This window comes from Aythya marila (genome assembly GCF_965140915.1).
Source record: "Aythya marila genome assembly, chromosome: 4".
Taxonomy (NCBI): domain Eukaryota; kingdom Metazoa; phylum Chordata; class Aves; order Anseriformes; family Anatidae; genus Aythya; species Aythya marila.
The window spans coordinates 43,999,301-44,020,747 of record NC_139045.1 but is presented as its reverse complement, the minus strand read 5'-3'; the positions used below and the strand labels follow the sequence as shown (position 1 = coordinate 44,020,747).

At 34.6% G+C, this 21,447-nt stretch overlaps 1 protein-coding gene across 3 annotated transcripts in view; it reads right to left on the bottom strand.

Moving 5' to 3' along the window:
- Window positions 1-21,447, bottom strand: part of PRDM5 (PR/SET domain 5) — an 85,560-nt gene that overhangs the window by 12,413 nt on the left and 51,700 nt on the right. For all 3 annotated transcript variants that reach the window (XM_082759388.1, XM_082759390.1, XM_082759389.1), the window contains exons 13-14: window positions 19,885-19,978; window positions 6,618-6,703 (exon numbers count right to left, since the gene is read on the bottom strand). In XM_082759388.1, coding sequence (XP_082615514.1) covers window positions 6,618-6,703; window positions 19,885-19,978 — 180 coding nt within the window. The remainder of the gene's footprint in view (window positions 1-6,617; window positions 6,704-19,884; window positions 19,979-21,447) is intronic.

Here is a 21,447-nt window from a genome sequence, read left to right as displayed (position 1 = left end):
CTCCTAAGAAATACAAAAGTGAAATTAACAATCATGAATATTCTTCTTGCATTTTTTAAATTTTGTTTTTACAGTCTTTTGTTTTAAGAGAAGAATAGAGGAGGTTGTGTAAAGTTAAAAATACGTGCCTTCGAGAGACCATTTAACCCAGGACCAGTACAAGGAGGGTCTGCTTCTTGTACTATGCCAGCAGCAAGCTCAAACACTGACTTGAAGAGATGAACTCAACAGGATGCTGTCTAATTTCCTTACTCATCATGACTTATACCAATTCCCATAGAATTCATTAACAAAACTCAAAATTAACTCAAGGTTAGCTAACTCTTGTACATACTGTATTCAGACCTTGAGGGCTTGGTTTAAAAGGACATTTTTACACTGAAGCCACTCACATGACTGCAGCTTATGCAGACATATTTATACATGTACAAGCTTCAGTCAGATTAATTCTCTCGGTCACCACTGATATTAACTATGGGATTTAGGAATTCAATTGACTTCAAAATCGTAGGATCATATATATAGAATGATTGAGTGAGGTGCTGGACTTGATGATCCTTGTGGGTCACTTCCATCTCAGGATATTTCTTGATTCTAAGTCTTCAGAAGCTACACAGCATCAACTGCAATCTATTGATCAGTTCCATCTAATGTGTGTGTTTGCTTTAGTGACAGAGAGTACTGGCTATGCATTACAAGTATAGCCAAGTAAAGTTAGTTACAGAATTACAAAAAGACATGTTTATCACCTGACTTGCTCTAATATAATCTCTGAACAGTAGGAGCTTTTTTAAACGTATATCAAAAGTGATGAACAATATCACTTTTTAAACAGCAGGTACCTATGCATCAAATAAATGCACAATACATTGTAATTTCTCTAATTTTGAAGTATTAACCCAGAAATGTATTATTTGAGCTTTACAGCTAGTAGCCTTCCACCCATCAAAAATCAGTTTTTTAAACAAGCTATAAAAGTGGCATATATCACTTACACCTTCGAAGTATAAATATAAAATATCCTATCCAAGTGATGAAAAAGCATTTGGGAATGGCCTCTACTTTTTTCCATCACTGCAATTTATTCAACTGAAACAATGCAATAAAGCTACATTTTCAGAGTTGCTGAAAAAATCAATTTGACATAACAGTAATTCTGGACACCTATTATTTCCAAACATAAACATGGAGAAAATACTGCAATGTAATTGTTAGAGCTCAAACTATAAAATATTTCGTCAAGCACTGAATAAAGCCTTAGGGAAAATCTAAAGTTTACTTGGGGCACAGGTTGGAAGCTGATATGGCCTGTAAATTCATTTAATTAATAAGTTCAATTAGTTCCTCATTTACATTTTCTTAGGCTGTAATATTTCTTCTTCTTAAGAATACAATAAACAAAACAAACACATCTACTTCTATAAAAGCAAATCAGCACTCAGGTGAAATTTTAATATTAAGTGGTTGCTATTTTCTCCTTCCATTATCAATAGGGGTTTCGGCTTACCTCCTGTTTACTCCAGAGTTTGAGCTGACACCTGTGGCCACCCAGGCTGTACTATGTTTAGCAGCTGTCAGACCTTAATCAACTTTCTACAACGATTTTTCCAGCAGCCTTCCCTGATCCACAGGATCAGGTTTGGCATTTAATCCCACTGGTAAAATATATCTAGATTTAATCTCCACAATGACATTTTCCTTGTTGAATGTCATATTATTACATTTAAGCTACTTTACAATTTTTCTGATCAAAAGACTTTTTTTTTTTTCCAAGATATCTACAAGAATAGCTCTTGAAGAAGAATGCTATGGATCATGCTAATTTCACATTGCTAGGTTTAGTTGATACAAAAACACCTTCAGAATGTATAAAGTTTATTTTTTATTCAGACATTTTTCAGAAGGTATGCAAGAATAAATTTCAAAATAAAAGGATTAAAAAAAGGAATAGCCATTATCTGTATGATCTTTTGTCTTGAAAAAACAAACAAACAAAAAACACCCCTAAAGAGAAATTTCAAGTCTGACTTCATGGCGTTTCTTGCTCTTAGAATTGATAGAAGTAAACATTGGCAAACACGGTCCATTTTTAATTACCTAATCTTTAGTTTAGCCTGTGTTTAAATGGCTTAGGATCATGGAACAAGTTATAGTGAATTAATACCATACTGAGGAGTTTCAAGCTATTAGTGCACAAGTATAATCCTTCACTGTAAAAGTTCTTACACAGTACAGTTAGAAAAAAATCTACTTCAGTCTTCACGTGCAGATCAGGTGTTTGCTTTTGAAGCACATCTCCCAGATGTCCTCTCTTACTGCCCTTTGGTGCACATTTCCAAAATATTTTAGAATGCATGACCTGGATTAATTTTGGGAAAAAATAAACCAGAAGATGCATACCAGGGAGTGCCATTGTACATTCAGTTCACAGGACCAGACTACACGTAACCCACAGTAAAATCCTTGAGACACATACAACACAAACACGAGGTCTTCAGCCACAGCTGTTTCACTGTACACATCTAGTACTGCACTGTATTACTCATTACCATAGACGTAGCCTCTGATTTCCAAAATGAAGAACTACACCACAACCACCCTGAGAACCTGAGAGATGTTACAGTATGACTGGGTGCACTCCAAAAAAGGCTTACACGTCAATAGCTCAGAATTTTCATTTCAGCTATTTCTCTTAGTTAAAGATCTAAAATGCTCAAAACTGGCAGTCCAGGTCATCATTGCAAGGTTGGTAGCCTAACATATTTTTATGTAATAAAGTAAGCCATCTTAATCTCTGCACGTCTTGATGATCACATACACAAAACTTGAGTGAAGGGAGAACATAACCAAAAGGCCAAGACTACAGGAGAATTCCCACCTCCTTCTCTAGCAGGTAGCATATACTCCACAGAGAAAAATGAAAAGGAATGAAAGGAGAGAAAAAAAAAAAAAGGAGAGAACACAGGCAGTACATAGCAGAGCTCTGCATTTCAGACTGCACAGTTTTGAACTTTGAACAAATCCCTGCATACAGAGAAACCTCAAGGCACGTATCTTGCTATTACAAAACTACTATATAATGTACGTATAAAACAGCTTTTTACTTAAGGGGATTGCTCTATTTTTTTGTGTGTGCTTTGTATATAACATTTTTCTGGATTCTATTTTTTTTTCCTCTTCTCAATCCATTGCAAATCTCAAAAATTATGCATAAACAACACCAAGCACTCCAGAATCGATTATTTAAGTTTTTCAGCACTTCTTCTATAGATCTTGAAGGCCAACAGCTGCAGTCCTGACAACCATCAACATACTACAAACATTAAATGAATCTTCATCTTTTTGCCATAACAAGTCTTGTAAGTACTGGTCTCTTTACAATTTACCTTTCAGTAATTTCTCTCCCCCTCTCCCTTCTTATTCCTTCCAAGTACCCAACCTCCTTTCACCACACTCTGCTCTCTTTCATTTGTCTGAATCACACCACCTAAAATGTATATTTATTCCTTTGTACCTGTACTAATATTTACTTATCTGAGCAATTAAAGCACAGCTTATTATCCTACAGTATGGACAACATTTTGCAGAACAGACTCAACATAGCCATTCCTTCTGACTTCAAAATCTGTGAAAGTTCGTAATAAGCTTTGTTTTTTTCTTATATCGCTTTTGTTAATAATACTAATTAACTTTTTTTCCCTCCTACTAGGATTTTAATCTTTTTAGCTATCCAGTTCTATTTACATATTCAACGTGGCATTGAAGGGTGAAGAAGAGGAAAATTTGGGACAAGCAAGATTATAGCAACAGGCTTAGGTTATTAAAATGAGCTAGTAATATTAACATTCTCAATATTAGCCCTTATTACTGCAAAGTGAAAAACATTTATTTGGGGATAAATTAATATAAAATGTCATTTATATGTAAATGAGCTTCACAGAGAAGCTTATTTGGGAGTAGCATACTCATGTAGGAGCAGCATATAAGCAGCATGACAGCAAAAAGAAGCAAAACCACAAACCAAGGTCTAAAAAAATCATGTTGTGCCTCCATATTTTAAATCACGTAGCATAACTGTAAAGATTTACAGTGCTTAGAAAAATTAAAAGAAAATTGAAATAAGAACTGTTCATACCTAGATGACCACTATAGTTCTAGTACATGGAAACACTTATATCATGTTTGTCATGAACTGAGCTGTACAGAAAACACTTTTTTTTTTTCTGTACAGATATTTTGACTAAATACTGTTACAGTACACTCTGATACATTTTAACTCAGATTTTATTGCCTTTGTGTAATAAAATGTCAGTCCCTAATTATAAAACCTACATAAATTAACAACAAATATCCACTCCATAAAAGCTGGTTTCCTGACTCTTCTCTTTTCCCATTACCTAAACAATAAGCATTGGTTCAATTGTTTTTCTATCATTCATAAGTAGTACTTTAATAATTTTATTTTTCCTCCTATTCTCATATCAACGTAAGTCCTCAATTTGCCTTCCTGTCCAATTTGATGAAAGCATTTTGCAACCAGGTGGCAAATCTCAAAGATTGTTTATTTATATATAAATTTTATATACATATAAATTTTATATACATATATACATATAAATTTTATATACATATATATAAAAAATTTATATGTATATAAATATGTATATAAATAAAAGGGTGGCCAAAGTTGATCACATATGGGAATATATGTAAGCAACAAATTATATAGAAGAGGTAGAAGTGAGCAGCCAAAAGCCGACAAGAAAAAAGCAAATTCTCCAAGATATAATTATGCTTCAAGCACAATGTAGAGCAACAAACATACCACAAAATTATACTCAGCTGAAGAACAACTCTAAGTGCTTCATTCAACAAAATTAAAATATCTCTACTTTGAAATACTCCCCCCTCCCTTTATTTTTGATTGTAAATGTAATACATCTGAGTGCTTTATTATTGCACCATTTGGTTAACTAAAACCGATAAATACAACTATCAGGGAAAATATAGAATTATCAAGAAATACTGCACGCTGAAGAAGCAGTGTATTTCCTAAGACAGTAGGATTTGCACTTCTGCTCTAAGTAAACTCTCTCAGTTAATTTACCATTTTTAAGCACTGAAGATAATGTTTGTAAAGTTCTCTAGCTTCACTCACAATCACGTATTTTGGAAGAAATCATCATCTGTTGTAAAACACTATACTCAATGGAGATGCATCATTAAGGGCTCTAATGGCCTATTCTTACGCTTTTTTCCCCTCTATTTTCTTTCTACATGGGATTTTTTGTTGTTTTTACTCACACTAAGACAAATCAGGAAAAAATAAGCTTTGTATTACTACATAGCAGGTTTTGTTTACTCTTCCTCACATTCACAGCCATATAGAACATATATAGCAATGAAATTTCTCCTGGTGAAGAAACAGTAATATGGGACAGCAATAACAGAAAAAAAAAATTATAGCACTTCTTAAAGTGATTTAGCAGCTGGAAAGAGGCAGAAACAACTAATAACATGGGACTAAGCTGTTCCCAATACAACACCATAAAGCTTTGCACAAAGTAATGATTACTTCTGAACTAAAGTTTGTGGTACATGAGCTACCACTTCATACAGGACCTCCAGCTAATGCCCTCAAGGCCTGGGTAAAATGGCTAGAAAATTAAACAAACAACTTTGATCTTACCTTTATGCACTCAAAAAGCTATTCTGTGTGCAGGTTTGCCTATGGGGACCACTAACTTCACTTTCACCCTCCCCATATCCTAACGAAGAACTTGCTGGGTTTGGCCTCCATGATGCCTTAACCTTTGTAAGCAGTAACATCTCCCAGGGAATTACCAGCAAAGGCTAGGATTTACTTCTTAATTTTTTGTTTGTTTTCTTATGGTGGAAGGGGTGGTCAAACGCAGGTTGCATACAGAATGCTTAGACCTGTCTAATTTCACCTGGAGATCACCCTTTAATAAGGGAATTCACAGTTGGCTGTTTGAAGGTAGCTCTCCATCTAGAAAGGAATGAAAGGCTGAGTGGGGCTGAGATTTCGCCTTTGTCCTCTAGTAAATGTCAATGAAGTGACAAGTGTCGTCCCTAAAGCAGGGAACCTTTATGATAAATTAGACTTGAGGTTAAAGAATAATCTCAGAAACATATGCAATTTGTCTTTTATTTTTCCTTCAGTTAAATCACCAAGTTCTTTCCAGTTTAATGTTTGTCATGCACGAGGAAAGTTCTCTAAAAGCTCACAGTGACTGGATTTTAAGGAGACAGTAAGAATCAAAGCACTGAATATTGAAGTTTAAAGCATGGTGAAGCCTCGTTACTATTGTTTTCTCAGGAAACAAATCATAGACATTCATTTGTACTTATACACTATCACAGGTTACAGGAAGAAAGTTCATACTACTATTATTTTAGCATAAAACACGGAATACAGAAGGGAGTCAGAATTTAATAGTTAATGACTTAAATCTTTGCTTTTTATTTCAGTAAGTATAAAATAACTCAGTTGGTATACCCTAATCTCTGTGTAAACAGGAGGTATTCACTTTTCCTCATATGTGATTCATTTGACAATTCAAAAGTATCCACAAAAGCAATTAAGCTACACTTACCCTTGTGTGGGTGCGAATATGCATCTTCAATCCATCGTTCTTGCTGAAAGCTTTGTCACAGTAAGGACACTGGTAAGGACGCTCACCTGAAAACAAGAAAAGCATAAGAATCCAGAAATACATGTATGTCCTCAGTTCACGATGGTCTTCCAGCATGGTTATTTGACAAAATTAGGTACTTTTTTTTTCTGCTCTTGTCTTCACACTCAATTCAAACAAAAAGAGTTCTAAGAATCTGGAAAATCACACCCCCCCCCCCAAAAAAAAAAAAAAAAAAAAAAGGCCCATGAGGGCACTTTGCAGGACTAGTTCAAAGTATTACTTTTCAGTGCTCATTTTTGTCCTAGCAAGATACGAATATTCAGGGAGAGACTTAAAACAAAAAATGACACAAACAAACGAACAACAACAAAAAAAGAAAGAAAGAAACAGAAACAGAAGCAAAAACCTACTGTTTTTTTTTGGGAATCCCAAACACAAACATAGGCTGGGCGGAGAATGGATTGAGAGCAGCTCTGAGGAAAAGACCTGGATAGTCGATGACAAGAAACTCAACATGAGCCGGCAATGTGCACTTGCCCAGAAGGCCAACCATATTCTGGGCTGCATCAAAAGAACCATGGCGAACAGGTCAAGGGAGATGATTCCCTTCCTCTGCTCTCATGAAACCCTACCTAGAGCACTGCAGTCAGCTCTGGGGCCCACAATATGAGAAAGACATGGACCTGTTGGGGAGAGCCCAGATAAGGACCACAAGGATGATCAAAGGGCTGGAATACCTCTCCTGTGACGACAAGCTGAAGGAGTTGGGGTTGTTCAGCCTAGAGAAGAGAAGGCTTCAGGGAGACCTTACAGTGACCTTCCAGTACATAAAGGGGGCATACAAGAAAGACGGGGAGAGACTCTTTGTCAGGGAGTGTAGTGGTAGGACAAGGGTTTTAAACTAAGAGAGGATAGGTTTAGATTAGATATTCAGAAGCAATTCTCGACTCTAAGGGTGGTAAGGCACTGGAACAGGTTGCCCAGAAAAGTTGTGGATGCCCCCATTCTTGGGAGTGTTTAAGGTCAGATTAGACGGTGCTTTGATCAACCTGGTATAGTGGAAGGTGTCCCTGCCCACGTCAGGGGGTGGGGGGGGGGTGGAATTAGATGATCTTTAAGGTCCCTTCCAACCCAACCCAATCTATGATTCCGTTACAGTCTGGGGGTTGGAATCCAGATTAAACATAAAACTCACTCTTTTTTAATGCGACATCTGAACTGCATTAAAAGCTACTTAATATTTTTCTATGAAAGTTTCTGACATTTTTCTGTCACAATTTGTAATTGAAATGAAAGTAGAAGGCTCTTAGCATCTCCCTTGCAGCATCCCATATCTTAAATGTATTTAGTTTAACAGTTCATTAAACTGGTGTCATTTAGCATTTATTTGGCTAATTTTACCAAGCCCAATGTAATATAAATAAACTATTCGGATTCACACAATTAAAACTAGTTTGATAATTTGCCATAAGTGCTCAGGCTTTGTAATTCCCCAATGGTGTTTCAATTTTTAACTCTTTAGTTTATGTACTGGAATCTCACTCTATCATCCCCTCTTCCCTATATACAAAGCTTTAAGGGCAAATTGCAGGACGTTTCAAATACAAAAACACAATTTAACCGATCAAGTTACCATAACTACTTTTCTACTAACAAATTCAAATTTTTTACCCAAAAATCATAATGCTGAAGGTGTAACAAGCCTGTATAAAATACAGATGAAATAAAGCTCCATCTGACATGTCAATGCACAGAGAACCTTTGCATATACAGAGAGAATTAGCATAGTTCAAGTATCTTGTGAACACTTAAAAACACAAACACTCAATCCCAGAAAAAAAGGTAAGATAAATTATATTTCACAATTAAAAAAAATAATAATATTTCACTGATAAGCCAACAATCTTAGTTTAAGAGAGTGGCAGCAACAGAGATTAACATTTAAAACCCACAGTCCCTTCTGACAGGGATATTAATCTTGACTCAGAGAATTTTATTGTTTTTCTTCATCTTTTCTCTGCATGAGGTGTTCCTACATGATTACTCAGAGGGAAGATACAGGATGTTTTCCTTCTTGTGAACAAGTTGTCAAAGGTTCACAAAAGGTATGTAATGAAGACAGCATACAGAAATAGCTCTTTAGAAGGACCAATTCCAAATACTTTAAGGCTGATCAACCAATAGCCAATGCAGTACATAAAATCTCCATATAGTCACAGGGTGTGCAGAGACTTGAGGACAGCAGAGATTAGAAGATGTAATAAGGGGATACAAAATCTCTTCAGTAGAATATTCTGTTCTTTTTTCTTACTGTTTAGACAACCCAATGACAGCAACTCAGTAGTAACATATGTGCAAAATTTAAATATTTTTCCCTTTGTACTCTGCCATCTCTCAGTAAGCACAATTATGTGAATTTGGCTTTTATCTTTTTTTTTTTTTTTTTAACAGGAACAATCACCATGTCATAGCTGTGTTTTCACTGAATAGTTTGAAATATAACACTCTATCTCATGACCCTTTATGTCTTTAATCCACACCTTTGTCCTTCAAGCACTCCAGCAGTTGTCAGTGCTCAAATATTTAATTAATTCAGCAGACATTTTTATGTTTTAAGGCTTTTGAATGTAGAAGCTAAAGCTCTCAGCAGTTTGTAAGTAGATGAGTGTTTACAGGCAGGAGTTACACCTTTCCTCCCTCTCTCTGTCCATACCCAAGCCTCTCTAAAAAGAAAGTATTTTGCTTCCAAGGGATGGTTTTGAGTTTGTCTGAAACTCAGTAAACAGATAAACAGCGTCCTTCAGAAATTAACCACGGAGATCATTATACCTGATGAGTACAGTCTTAAGAGCTTTCAGCAGATGCCAGTAGATGGCAACAGTATGACTTCATACCAATATGTTATACCTGAAAAAGACCAGTTTCAAGCAGCTCCACAGATGAAATCATCTAAGAAGGGGGTGCACCTAAGGTGAAGTTACTGATGCTAAAAGATATTGATTAACAGTTATACTATTTGCACTAGTATACATGCATACTATATTTTACTATTCTTACTATATTTTTGTAACATACACATATATATTTTTACATATAAATATATGTAAAATATAGAAACATCTTCATGTTTGGAAGCAATAATAAATCCTTCCAAGGATATCCTACTGAAGTATACCATTGCACCACTTTTTGAATATTATGTCTTTTTACTGGAGACAATTGGAATGAAAGTTTTCAAAATTAGTGTTATTTCACCAAGATTTTTTTTTTTATTATTTTACTTATTAAAAAATATGGGTAATGTGGAAAAAAGTCTTAATTCACAGATACATGACTAAGCCTTGTTTCTGACACTTCATATTTGGAAAGTATCTTTAAAAAAGGCTTACCTTCTATGCTATTGTTCACAACTCTGCCGTAAAACCACAGTGAGACTATGATATGCAGTCTTCACTAAGACATTTAAACACTAACTTTACTACAACATCAAAATCCAGTAGACATATTAAATGCATCTTGTCCAATCAACATGTCCTAATAAACATTTTTATTACCCTCAAGTTACAGCTGACTGTCACATCCCTGCTGTCCAAGAACAAACTGCTCAACACATTAATGGCACTTCTGCACAAATAACCCCAAATAAATAATCCTTAGATAAATTGCAGTGGATTTAATGTAATTCAAAGTCTAGACATTCTACTTCCAGATTTTGTATGACTAAAAACAAAGCTTTTAACATAATAAAAATAAATGTAACCCTAATACAAGGATTATGAAAAACAATTCCATGATGGAAAACCATATGGGATTTTGATCTGAAAAAATGTCATGATAGAATTGGTATCTTTTTTTTCTCTCAAGTGTATATATCTCTAGTTTGAGATCCTAATACTTATTGGACCTTAATAGAGCATAAAATGTTAATTCTAAAGACCAGATTCTTCCATTCCAATTCAACCTGAGGTGGACACTTTCCTATGAGACATTTGTAATCAAAGGCGCAATAAGGCAATACTTACAGTAAGTTGAGCACCCAGATTTCCCAAACTCAGACACCTCTGAGAGCAAAGCAATTAAGAAACAAAACCAAACACTCATTATTAGTTTTTAGTAGCTAAAGCTATACATTTAAAGACTTTAAGACAAAATAATGCAAATTATTCCTATATGTTGCCATTTCCACAATACAGTTTGCAGTCCCTGTAGTTAATTTAGCCACAAAAAAAGCTAATTATAAAATCAGGTGGAAACCTGATGGAAGAAAAAAAAGTTATTACTTTGAAACAATGACCTTGACTAAGATCAACAAAATATGTATTTTACAGGAGATAAACACCTTCCTATCAAATGAGAAAAGGTTACTGTATTTCACAGACATGCAATGGAGAAATAGTCCTAATTTGAAGAGAGTTTAACAAAAGTCAGAAGAGACCAATGAATGAGACAGAGGCACAAACAAGGTAGTCAACAGCATGCAAAAGTATGCATTTAATGAACTGTTACATTGAGTTTTGGAAGCAGTCTCACAGAGCTGTTTCAAATCTTATATGGCCATTACTTTTATTTCATTCTGTTTAATTTTGTAATTTTGAGTCATATTTACTGTCCCCATGACTTGCTTGGTCACTCGTATGAAATTTTCAATTGTTTACACTTCCCTTCCTGTACACACTTTCTTGCTTTCTGACTTTATTGGAACTATTGTATTGAGGGATAAAGAATTTGCATTAGACAGTGAAATTATCAAATGTTTTCCTTTTTCTTTTTTTTTTTTTTTAAGCACTAATACTTCTTTGCTGAATTAGTTGGGGTATTCAGCACCACTGGTCTAGGTCAACATTCACTAACATCAGGAAAAGACTGCACTGAACATCAGACCACATGTATGTATGAAACTTAAAAGCAATCGTTTTCCTTAAAAAGCAAATAGATAATTATGGCAATATCATTGTCCCTCAGAATCTTTCCCAGGCCATTTATAATCTTCTAAGTACGGCTTTTTTTCAGACATTGAACTGTAAGGATTACAAAACAATTTATAAAAAAATAATCTCTATATTATTCTAATAAGTCATCTCTGTATTATTCTAAAAAGTCATCTCTGTATTATTCTAAAAAGTCATCTCTGTATTATTCTAAAAAGTCATCTCTGTATTATTCTAAAAAGTCATCTCTGTATTATTCTAAAAAGTCTGTGTTTAGAACACTTACGCTAAAGTATAACACCTAACAAGATTGGGGCAGGGGAGAGAGGAAGAAAGGTGAATCCACCACCACACAGCTCTGGTGGAATAAAGACAGCTCACCTGGGGAGGAATTTGGAGGCAAAGGGGCCATCTGGATCACACATGCAACACTCCGTGCCAGGTGATCAACAGGGCAGCCCCGAAAAGGAATTGCAAGAGTGCTTTTTTAGTCAGGGATAATCTAGGGTGATGACAGCATTCAACAGCAAGTAAGGATGGGCAAAAGGTTAACGGATATAACAAAATTATAATCTGTGACATATGCTTTGGAACATTATCTGTTCACATAGAGCACTTGACAACTTTACACATCTATCCTCAGCCGCTGGTGCTCTGTATATGGAGTTCCCATCAAAGAAAAGGAGTTTTGTGTCCTTAACTGTATAGAAGTTCAGTTAAATGTATTATACAAATATGTACATGCACAGAGACAAAGAAACCTAAAATACACAGAACTGAATTTCTTCTAAATGAAATTAACTTCATTAGGAATTAAGACTAAGTTACATACAAACTCAAAAAAACAAATGACTTTGACAGATCTTGAAGCAGAAAATGCCAGAAAACTAGTTATTGAAAGAAGATTAAATATCTACACTTTAAGAAAATATTCAGTAAATTTAATCACCTTTGTGCTGCACAGCATGTCAAATTGACCTTTGAGAAGACAAACACTTCCTCAGAGTAATAAATTTCCTCTTGTAGAGAGGTGCCTGTTTTCTAGATACAGAGCAGCATTTTCAAAAAGTATTTAATACCCTTAAGCATTAAGGTCTTTTAATGCTTAAGTTCTCTTAAGGAATTTTTATAATTTTAACCAGAGATATTAGGAATGGAAAATAATGGTGCAGTAATGAAGAAGTTTGGCTGACTGCAGCAGCTAGCTGTTCTCTTTACAAGCCAAACCACTAATCTGGACTAGACAAACACAGTGATCTGGCCTACACAAAACTCTGGCCTGCCTGACTTTCAGCCATTAAACTTAACACTCAAAATAAGTCTTTTAAAAGTACGAAAGCACCTACACACGCATAGCTTTCTCATGCCAAGAACTAAATAACTTCACGATTTGAAAGATAAAATACTTGTGGATGTCAGCTGAGACAAGACCCAAAAACACCAAATACACCTGTAATTCTACACTCAAAGTCAACCAGATAAAGAAGGGGATAGGATTCTCTGATTGGTATGAGAATAGTCCTGTGCAGACTACAATTATTGCCTGAGATAAACAGAAATCAGTACTCAGGTACAGGTCAATTAGAGCTATTTCTTCACATTCTTCATTTTAAATGACATTCAAACTTGGCAGACTCTGAAGATGAGATCAAATATTTCTGTTTTTCTTCTCTGATGATTAATAAAACTAAAGCCTGTGTACTTCTGAATGCTTCCTAACCAATATCCAATACTTGTGCACTTCATAGACACAAGGGAGAACTAGAAATTCTTTTATGTGATTCAACCAAATGCATTTTCCAGTCACTAGCTATGGTCACGTTTAATAAGGAGAAAACAACAACAAACTTGATGCTATTCTTTTTAAAATAAAACCAGATTGCTTTAACAAATGTTGTCTTTCAATACTCTCTCATAAGTACTTTTTATTCTTTGAGACAGAGAAGCAATATTTTCACAGTCGAGAAGATTTCTTTAGAAGTTTTAGTTTTACTCAGAATTCAGATTAGCAGTAGTTAGACCTGCAGTCAAAATATTTGTCTGGCCTATCATGATTATCATATACTTGAGGTTTTAGCTATTCGTAACAGAACAAATCATAAAGACTAGTAAACAACTTTATCAAATACAAAAGTTATTATCTTTACTCCTAACTATACCTGTATTACCTACAGAGGTAATACAGTCTTACCAGTTGCATATTGATATTAAGAATTTTAGTCACAAATAAAAACTCCACAGGCTTAATTTAAAAAATAAAGCAATTTGATTCTTTGCATCTGTCACTGGAATTAAGCAATTTGCCTTCCCTATGAATGGAGCATTAACATCTATGACTTAAGGTCAACCAAATCTTTTAAAGTATATATATTAATCAATCAGTTATGTGGTGTAATTTATCTAAAGATGTCACTAGCATTCAAATAATCTATCCATTATAAGAACATTTATCCATTCATGGGAGCAGACAACAAGAAGCTGACAGTTGCATGAAACTTCACAGGTACTTTTAAAGATTTAACTGTTGTCTGGAGATAAATATGACAATGATGTATAAACTGAAAGGCTTAGAAATGCAGAATCCTCACCTTTGAGGTCTTATGCAAGCTCCTTTTTAAATTCAGTAGATAAAAGAGTGATCATCTAGAAGTTATCAAATAGAAACAATCTATCTGCAGTCATTTGCAAGCTGTTCTCTGACTAGATACAGATACATTTTTTCACATACTTCATCGTGATATGATAGGAAGTTCCTCAAAGCTTCCCTTTTATCTTTTTTATTTAATATAAATTATTTAGAGGCAGTAAGTATATAAAGAGGTAATAAATGTATACATACAAAAGACCAGATCATTTTCTAGAATGATTATTTGTAAACATATCTTATGTACGCTAATGAACAGTCATCTGCATACCTACTACAATTTTGGAGGCATGTATTACACAGCAATAAGCAGGAATCACTTGAATTCATTCCTTCCTTGAATTCATTACTTCCTTTGACTATTTTCATGTATTTTAATTTCATAGATGATTGAGCTATTGTTAATAAGCACAGATTTTGATTTTTAACTTCACGATTAATATTTGGTTTGGTTACTCAGGAATTTTGACACGAGTGCAAAATTTGGAACTAGGTTTTTTACAGTTGTACTTTAAATATGATTTTAAATATGTTCAAATGCCTAATTAATCAAATTGCACAGTGTGACTACAACGGCAAAGCCAGGACTATTATATCAGGCTCTCAATGCAGAGGAAGACACGTTTTAAGAAGGTAATCAGCACCTAAAGTTACAGGGGACAAGTATGATAAAATATTTTCATGAGCTTACAAAACAGTACTTAGTTGTGGAAATGGAAACTGAAAAACGTAAGCCTAGCTATGTTGACACAAATGATATGGAAGCTGATGGTCTGAATGATTTTTGTTTGTTTGTTTAACGTAATTTCACAGTATCATCTTAAGATCATGGATATGGAAGTAAATTTCCAAAGAACATTCTCAACTCTTCCTTAAAAGGAAAGCTTCTTTTCCACATAACAGAGAGCATAACATTAAAGAATGGCACATTAAGTAATGGCTGTAAAATGGCGTAGAATAAAAACATAAACCCTTTCAGAAAACATTTAAGACCTGTGAAGTTATAGTTATTTTATAGTCTTTTTATCAGATTGTCTAAATGTGATAGACACAAAACAAAGTTACATGTCCTTGAGTTTTAATCTATGTCTGTATGCACAAGCATTTTCTGAATGACATGCATGAGCATCAGTGGTACCTCACCAATACCTGTGTAATGAAGTAGGAAAAAGATTGCATGGAAAGGACAGAGTTACATTTAAAACAGACTCACTTTCCTTTTCGCAAAAATAAAAGAATGTGCAAATATGAACTACTTCATCCCAACATTCATTGTTCCACAACTTGATGTGATACATACCAAAGATGGAAGGGATTATGATACAAATAATTACAAAAGAAACAAGACCGGTATCAGGCAGATAAAAAAACATGTATACATATTACATAGGCAAAACAATTATATATGTACACACACACAAACGTACACACAAGACATCAATTAATAGTTTTAAATACCTATGCATAAGTCAACTGCAAAGCTGCACAAACCACAGCCAGTAAGCGTTAACACTGAAAGCTGCTTGAAACTTTAGGCAAGTAATTAACCTCTTGGCCCACAGTCTTCAATCCCAAGAAACAGTCCATAGAACTTCTTTTACAATTTATGAACAAGCCAAGGAATTTATATCGCAGTCAGAGGATTCTTTTGCTGAATTAACCTCAGCTCCCTCTGACCCTAAGAAGTCGTAAACCAACAGGATACAGCAGAGGGAGAATGTGCTATAGTGTTTCAGCTGACCTACAGAGAGCTGTCTCTGTCATTCTAAGGCTAGAACCCCAGATGATGAATTACAGAGCAATATACTAGGTTCAGATGCAAACATCAACCCCTTCCCTCTTATACATGCACATGCAGACATGTTCACTCACCCCAAACCAGCTCAGTTTCTGCAAAAGGCCAAGTATTGTTAGGGCTCATTTACAGAGTCTTATTCTAAGATAAAAGAGGGAATAAAATTGCTTATTGAAGAAGCATGCATGCATCCGTGAGTAGCAGTATTTAAGAACATGTGCTGCATATTGAATAAAAGCTTCTTTTTTATATGAAATATTAAGCATATCAAAATTACATGTCCAAAGCAGAACGAATAGGATACACAAGAATCTTAGCTTTTATAAAGGACGTATAAATAATAATAATAATAATAAAAAAAAAAAAAGAAAAATCGATGCACAATTCTTTGCAAAAGTACTCTGCAGGGCCTTATTTTGTAAATACAGAGCAAAGCCTCTTATACAAAGTAGCTAATAAAGGCTAGCCGACCACATGCACAGCAAATACACTAACACAAACATCTGCACCAGGACCTGAAACCTAATCTCTTAAAACATGAAGTTTCCTGCAATATTTATGCTTATGGTGTACCATTTAGTTGCACTGAAAATTTGGTCACAGCTGAAGGCTTATTCAAAACATGAATCAACTCTTGCAAATGGACAGTTGTTGCTTGGTTGGTTGGTTCACTTCTAGCTCAGAATTAGAAATGATACTTTAAAGTCTGACCAAAAAAAAAAAAAAAAAAAAGAGAGAAAAGGTGGCCACATTTTTAAACTGATTAATTCAAAACCACTGAATTTATTCAATATCAAGAGCACGAAGTATTCAACACTGCGACATTTCAAAACCAAACATCTATCACTAAATAATGCAAGTTCGTGGCTCCACTGTTTGATGAACTCAAGATTTCTCAGAAAACACTTGAAAAGTTTTCAAGGACTTTCACAACACAGTGAACTTTAAAAGGCATCAAATCAGCACTCAGCTTTTTGTACTATTTCCAAATAACATGGATTCCCTTCATCAACTACCCTTACTTTCTCTTGAAATGATGCAAACTAACCCTCAGAAAGTTGTGCCCATTCTTAATCAGGCCCACTGAATACAGCTCAGCTTTTCCACACTGAACAGCAATTTCCTCTGGTGGTTGGTCTGCATGTATTATGATCTTGAACAACTTAGCTGAAGTCTGTAGTCACAGCACAAGTCAAAACCATCCCTCCTGAAATGCAACATAAATCTAACAATCTAATTATGCATTTTCTCTCTAAACCTAGTATAAGGTATTGCACCATGTAACTTAGCAAATTTTTTAACCACAAAGAAGTCACTTCTGTCTGTCCCCATTTTCCCACCTTTCATTGGGATAATCAAGAAACAGTCAGGAACTGTAAGAGAATGACATTTCCCCCCCCCCAAAAAAAAAAAATTTGCAGATTTGTGATTTGCAAATCACAAATCCTTCCATCAAAAACATCGACATCACCATAGCAACTGGAAGGATCAAAGTTTATCACACAGACCATTATAAATGTATTTAATAAGACATTCTTTCCGAATTTGTAACTATCTTTAAAAAGGGTACTGCAAGATTGTTGAATAAAGAAGCCTTGAAAATTTCCTTCTGCAGTGAGATTCTTTCATAAGCTCTTTTCACAGTGCACATTCTGTTAACTCCAGCCTGTACCATCTCCTGGCCAGGCACTTTCTCCAGCCATATTCAATTTACAAACGTACTGGAAAACTTCAGTGCCTTTCTACTTGAAGTAAATTCAAAATGCCATTGTACTATTTCTTGCATAATAATGGCTAAAAATGTTGCAAGTCTCTGCCCTCAAGGTTAGAGGTCTCTGGTGTGTGGTTTCACAGAACTCACCTCATTCGCCTTTCCTATTTTTGGGAAAACCAGCTTGAGAGAGCTGAAACATTAAATGCAACTGGTAGCAGCACATGTGTGAAAAGCATTTTCACTCAGACAGCTATAAAACATTTTCCCAAAAGCCATCTGCACTATCAGCTTGAAAAACTAAGGCCTCTCTGCACTGTGCAAATTGATGTAGTTTCAGAAAAAGGCCCATGAAGTAAAAAAAAAAAGCACCCCACTACTAAAGGCAATAAAGCAGACTTGCCTGCAAAACACATTGGAATGTGAATCCAGAGATTTTATTGCAGAATTAGAGTAACATTTTGATATTCCCTTAAGCATTGGAAAATCTATAACAATCCTAATTTTTCATGGAAGTCTAGTATGCAAAAATAGAAGATTAAAGAATAACATAGTATCCTCATGAGATGGTAAGGTGAAGGTAAAGAAATATCCATAAACAAAATAATCTTCTGAAAAAAGTTAACACAATAAAAAAGTAGGCAGTCATAGACCCAGAAGTCTGTATTGCTGTGCTGAGTAACTAACACTATCAAATTGCTTTCTTTGTACTCCCACCTATGCATTTCTTTAAAGTACAGCCCAGGTTAGGAACAGGTTGGTCCTTCCAACAGGCACATTTCCCCAAGGATTCTCTCAGTCTTCATACGACATGCTCCATGAGTGAGATTTTTGTTTTGTTTTTTTTCCCTCCTCTGCATCTTGAGAAAGTGACAAAAAAAGAGCAAATTCCATCTTAGGGGACAGAAGACTGAAGAGAAAGACATAGCAGGTGAGATTGTGCAGGAAGGAGTTTGAAAGGGTTGAGAAGATGGAGATGTAGGTGGAGAAAGAACAAAAATAAAGAGGAGGAATGCACAGAAGAGAACTGTTGTATTGTGATTGTGTCTTAGCAGCTTGGACCTTCAGTGTCTTTTGTGCCTATGATCACACTACATGCTAACTACCTGCACAGAACATTTATACACAAGCTTATATGCACATATTAAACAACTGCTATGAGGAGAAAAGATTCCAAACATGGAACTTAGCAAAGAAGAGGAGCTAAAGTTTGGCCATTTATCCTGACAACAGGACTGTGAAATCTGCTATTAGCTGGGGCAGTCAAATCTAAAACTGTAAAATATTTCAAACTAGTAAAGACCTGTAATCTCAACAGGCAGTCCTAATAGACTGAAGTGATTAAGACTTGCCAAACATAGAGGAAAGCCAAATGATTAGAAACCCCAATTCTATCATCTCCCCACAAACCAAATTTGCTTATGTGGAGTGAATGAAACGTCACAGGAAGACTCTTTGTAAACTGATGCTTTGGCTGCCAAAAGGAGATCGATACCATTTTATGTTGGAAACAAATCATCACAAAGAAACCCCTTTCAGTTACCTGCCATTTTTTTGAAAAGAAAACACAAGCTCAGAAAATGAAACCTATCTAAATGACAACATGACTAATTTATTTTCAGTGATTTTACAGAAGCACATATGTAACGAATAGTAGGGAAAAAGTAGTGCAATCAGGGTGGCAATACAGACTCTGTTACATAACTCAGACCTAGAAATACTAAGAGAACAGCAGAATGATTTGGATGTTGCAACAGAAAATACATTTTGAATTATTTACATTAGAATGCACCCAAGGTAGAACATTCTAATTTGGGTAATGTCTGGGCCATGATAAGGTCAGAAGTTACAATAACATGAGATTAGAGTTTTAAAACATCTTAGAAACCACAGACTTGAATGAACTCACAGTGTATGTTCATGTAAATACTCACATATACATATATATTCATACCTAATTACAGTTCAAAATAGAATCTGGTTTAATACATTAAGCAGGTAAAACATCTGAAAAGTGTGTTAAGCCTACCTATAAATTTGTATCTCTTTTTGTAGCTAGACAGAGCATTTGTAGACAAATTTAGAGATACCTTGGAATACAGTTAGATATTTTTTTTCCCTGTTGATTATAAGAAATATCACAGTACCTGTATGGCTTCGAATATGAACTCTCAGTGTTCCATTGCTTGCAAACTTCTGTCCGCAATATGGGCAAATTTTCTCTTTTTCTCCTGTGTGAGTCTGAAAGGGGCAAGCAAAGACAAGAATGAAAATCTCAACATAGCCTTAAAGTAAGAGAAATAACATAGCCTTGAAATAAGAGAAATACGAACAGTTTAATTGTACTTGACAACAACCACTATTCTCTCCAACAACCGTTTTGTATTTTATTCCATCACATCAGGCAGAGATTCTCAGGTATTAAAGTGTTCTTTCAATTTTCTTCTAGAATTTCTAAACTAATCTCATATTAATGGCAAAGTTTGTTTTTTTTTTTTTTGTTTTGTTTTTTTTTTCCAGTTTGCAAGTTTACAATTTCCCATATAGTCACTATTACAAAAGCCTGATTCACCTTTGTCTAGTTTCATGATTAAAAGAGTAAGCCACCCGATTTTTAGTTTTATTTCTCTGACAGTGGTGTCTAAAGCAGAAAATAATTTGATTACCCAGCAAGAGTAACCCAAATAAATGGAAATACTGTTTAAAAGTTTATACTGTCTCAGAATTTTATTTCATTATTAAATGTAGTTAAAGAGTTTTATCTCAACTAGTACAATTTTCCCACTCAGAACTTGAACTGGAGCTTCAAATTGTTTCTATGGAGATTTGTGTAAATTATTTCTGACATTGTCTCATATGAATGAATCACAGACATCAGTTTACCCAAAATATGAGAGACAGCAATCCTCCAAACCACAAGTTCTCACTGATTTCCGTCAATACAAATTGTGTATTGGTCCTTGTCTTGTTCCTAATAAATATTAGAATCAGACTATATTTACAGAATTGATCATGAGAAGAATATTGTAATTGTAATTGTCACTAACTAAATCAAAAGTTGAGATAGTCTTTTGAAATCAAACTTTTACGGCTAGAGTGCCTTTAAAAAAATATATTATTTCAAACAGGAAAAAAAAAATTCCCATCTACACTGTGTGATCAACAGCAAGACCACCTTGAAATAAGTTACATGAATGGGTTCTCATTTTCCACACTACTTTCAACTCCAAGTTCTGAAGATTTCTCAGGTTATTGAATAATTCTTCCTTATAACTGTGAATAATCTTATAGTGGAGTATTTTGGATTACTTCATTTATGATTGTTAATTTAAATGGGATAGGAACAAAAATAAACTAAATTATATGTCCAGCTAACAATCTGGATTTCTAGCTTTGCACACAATTCTTTTTAGATAGGGAAATAATTGTTTGTTTTATTTTTCTTTTAATGAAAGACATAGAACATTCTTAATTCTGTAAAGTTCTTCATTAGATTATAAAAACCTTATTTCACATGATACATATCATGCTGCAGCTGAAGAAAAAGTAAATAAGATATATTATTTATTATATTATGTAACTCCATCCAGTAAATAAAATACTGGATGGAGTTACATAATTTTCATTCCCTTACATCAGTGATATGAATGTTAAATCCACCTTGATTAGGATAGGGTTCTTTAGAAAACACTTACATATCTAACAGCAGC